The 3,913-nt window shown below is 32.3% G+C and overlaps 1 protein-coding gene across 1 annotated transcript in view; it reads right to left on the bottom strand.

Moving 5' to 3' along the window:
• Window positions 1–3,913, bottom strand: part of LOC106467648 (filamentous growth regulator 23-like) — a gene marked incomplete at its 5' end in the record, with an annotated part of 43,559 nt that overhangs the window by 36,252 nt on the left and 3,394 nt on the right. Inside the window, one exon of the mRNA XM_022395843.1 lies at window positions 3,508–3,675. Within this exon, the coding sequence (XP_022251551.1) occupies window positions 3,508–3,675 (168 nt within the window). The remainder of the gene's footprint in view (window positions 1–3,507; window positions 3,676–3,913) is intronic.

The raw sequence follows: 3,913 nt of genomic DNA on the forward strand, positions 1-3,913 counted from the left end.
TTTATAAAATTAGTTGAATATTTAGTTCGTTAATATTATTAAAAACAACGTGTTTAACTCTCTGTAACATTTAGTTCCAGTTTATAAAATTAGTTGAATATTTAGTTCGTTAATATTATTAAAAACAACGTGTTTAACTCTCTGTAACATTTAGTTCCAGTTTATAAAATTAGTTGAATATTTAGTTCGTTAATTTTATTATAAACAATGTGTTTAACTCTCTGTAACATTTAGTTCCAGTTTATAAAATTAGTTGAATATTTAGTTCGTTAATATTATTAAAAACAACGTGTTTAACTCTCTGTAACATTTAGTTCCAGTTTTTAAAATTAGTTGAAGATTTAGTTCGTTAATATTATTAAAAACAACGTGTTTAACTATCTGTAACATTTAGTTCCAGTTTATAAAATTAGTTGAATATTTAGTTCGTTAATATTATTAAAAACAACGTGTTTAACTCTCTGTAATATTTAGTTCCAGTTTTTGAAATTAGTTGAAGATTTAGTTCGTTAATATTATTAAAAACAACGTGTTTAACTATCTGTAACATTTAGTTCCAGTTTATAAAATTAGTTGAAGATTTAGTTCGTTAATATTATTAAAAACAACGTGTTTAACTCTCTGTAATATTTAGTTCCAGTTTTTAAAATTAGTTGAAGATTTAGTTCGTTAATTTTATTAAAAACAACGTGTTTAACTCTCTGTAACATTTAGTTCCAGTTTTTAAAATTAGTTGAAGATTTAGTTCGTTAAAATTATTAAAAACAACGTGTTTTACTCTCTGTAACATTTAGTTCCAGTTTTTGAAAAATTCTGTTACCTCGATTCAAATATTGATGGACTGTTTTATTCAAACTTTCGAAGTCAACTAACGAGAAAGATGGCGATGACGCAGTGGAAACGGTCCTCTCGGTCGTGGTACAGGAGTTTAGAGTGTCACATACTTTAACTTTAACTATAACATTGGTTGTCTGGCCTGGAACTGTGGAGACATTGAGAAAACGTATTAAAGTGGGTTAAATTGTTTTTAGTGAAAAGTTTCGCTTAATGACGTTAACAAGTTATGAAAATAAATTACAAACAATGAAAAACTGTTAAATTCAGTAGATTGAGCAAGCTCTGAAGAGAAACAAAATCACAAAATACATGATAATCTAAGACAAGCATGAGAGAAACTACTTAATAATCTAATACAAGCAAGAGAGAAAGTTTTGTTTGTTTGTTTTTGAATTTCGCGCAAAGCTACACGAGGGCTATCTGCGCTAGCCGTCTCTAATTTAGCAGTGTAAGACTAGAGGGAAGGCAACTAGTCATCACCACCCACCGCCAACTCTTGGGCTACTCTTTTACCAACGAATAGTGGGATTGACCGGCACATTATAACGCCCTCACGGCTGAAAGGGCGAGCATGTTTGGTGTGACGGGCATTCAAACCCGCGACCCTCAGATTGCGAGTCGAGTGCCGTAACCACCTGGCCATGCCGGGCCAAGAGAGAAAGTACTTAATAATCTAAGACAAGCACGAGAGAAAGTATTTAATAATCTAAGACAAGCAAGAGAGAAAGTACTTAATAATCTAAGGCAAGCACGAGAGAAAGTACTTAATAATCTAAGACAAGCACGAGAGAAACTACTTAATAATCTAAGACAAGCACAAGAGAAAGTACTTAATAATCTAATACAAGCACGAGAGAAAGTACTTAATAATCTAATATAAGCACGAGAGAAAGTACTTAATAATCTAAGACAAGCACGAGAGAAGCAACTTAATAATCTAAGACATGCACGAGAGAAAATACTTAATAATCTAAGACAAGCAAGAGAGAAAGTACTTAATAATCTAAGACAAGCATAAGAGAAAGTACTTAATAATCTAAGACAAGCAAGAAAGAAATACTTAATAATCTAAGACAAGCATAAGAGAAAGTACTTAATAATCTAAGACAAGCAAGAAAGAAACTACTTAATAATCTAAGGCAAGCAAGTGAGAAAATACTTAATAATCTAAGTCAAGCACGAGAGAAAGTACTTAATAATCTAAGACAAGTACGAGAAAAAGTACTTATCTACAATGTTGTATTTTTGGTGTTGTACCTACAGTGTTGTATGTTTGGTGTGGTACCTACAGTGTTGAATGTTTGGTGTGGTACCTACAGTGCTGTATATTTAATGTGATACCTACAGTGTTGTATGTTTGGTGTGGTACCTACAGTGTTGTATATTTAGTGTGGCACCTATAGTGATGTATATTTAGTGTGGCATCTACACTGTTGTATGTTTAGTGTGACATCTACACTGTTGTATGTTTAGTGTGGCATCTACACTGTTGGATGTTTAGTGTGACATCTACACTGTTGTATGTTTAGTATGACATCTACACTGTTGTATGTTTTGTGTGGTACCTTCACTGTTGTATGTTTAGTATGATATCTACACTGTTGTATGTTTTGTGTGGTACCTACACTGTTGTATTTTTAGTGTGGTATTTACAGTGTTGTGCGTTTTTGTGGCATCTACAGTTTTGTACGTTAAGTGTGATATTTATAGTGTTGTATGTTTAATGTGATAACTGCGGTGCTGTGTGTTTAGTGCGGTATCTACAGTGTTGTGTGTTTAGTGTGGTATCTACAGTGTTGTATGTTTAGTGTGGTATCTACAGTGTTGTGTGTTAATGTGGTATCTACAGTATTGTATGTTTTTGTGGCATCTACACTGTTGTATGTTTAGTGTGGTTTTCTACAGTAATGTATCTTTAGTGTGGTAGTTCTGTTCTGTGTGTTTTGTGGCATCTGCAGTGTTGTGTGTTTAGTGTGACGATTTTTTGTATTTTGTTTAAAGAAAGAACGTAGTAGAAGCAGCTTTAGTAATACAGAGATTAAAGATGTGATTCACTTTTTCATTGATCTATGTTTAAACGCTTTTTAATTACTCAGCTAAAGTACTGTTTTGAGTTGCTACTTAAGTTGAAGGACAAAGGCTTTATCACTCTCGACTTTGTTAATGGTCTGTAGCCTAACATCGTATAAGTAACCTATGCGCTTCGTTATAAAAGTAAGTTATACACCTAACATCATATAAGCACCCTATAAGATCCGTTAAACAAGAAATATTACATGATACAAGTACCTTGTATTCTTTATTAGTCTTTATAAGAGGAATGTCACTGTTCTGATACATAAGTAGGCCTAAGACCAAACCTTATGTATAGAACTAAAACCAAAGCTTATTTATAGACCTAACACCAAAGTTTATGTACTAAAGTTATAATTTTTCATTAGTGATGTTTGATATCTGTTATTGAAACATGCACTTTTAATATCAACTTCTTATGTAAGTGATTATCAACGATTTGTATATATCTTCCTAAACAGATTTATATACAATAAAGAATATCTTCATATGAGAATACTCATTGGCATTAACGTTTCTCTAAACTTTACTTGAACACCTAAGGTATATAAAATATTTAAAGAAGTATCTACCTCCTGGAAGAACAACATTTCTTACAACAGGTGGCGCTCCTCTAACACTAATGATACGAGTGTTGATGTCACTGCTAGTGAGTAGATAATAAAATGTATATGTCAGTGAATAATCTTGTGGAGAATCTCGCCAGCCTTCTGTAGCATCAAGCGTAAAGCTCGTGGTTAAAGCATTTCCAGACGTTGGCTCCACCTAGAAATCACCAGGATGGATACAAAAGGTATTTAATAATGTAAAGAATATTGTCAAAGTACAATTGCTAAATATAACGATAATTAAACAAATAAAACATTAAACAGTAATCATGGGGAGAAACTACAACAAAAAAAAACGAAAGGTCAGTAATACGAACATATTAAAAAATGTATAATTTAAATGAAGACTGCATGTTGTTCAGAGTTGGAGAGTGCTGTTTGATGTGGAGGGTTTC

Source organism: Limulus polyphemus, unplaced genomic scaffold (genome assembly GCF_000517525.1).
Source record: "Limulus polyphemus unplaced genomic scaffold, Limulus_polyphemus-2.1.2 Scaffold2690, whole genome shotgun sequence".
NCBI lineage: Eukaryota > Metazoa > Arthropoda > Merostomata > Xiphosura > Limulidae > Limulus > Limulus polyphemus.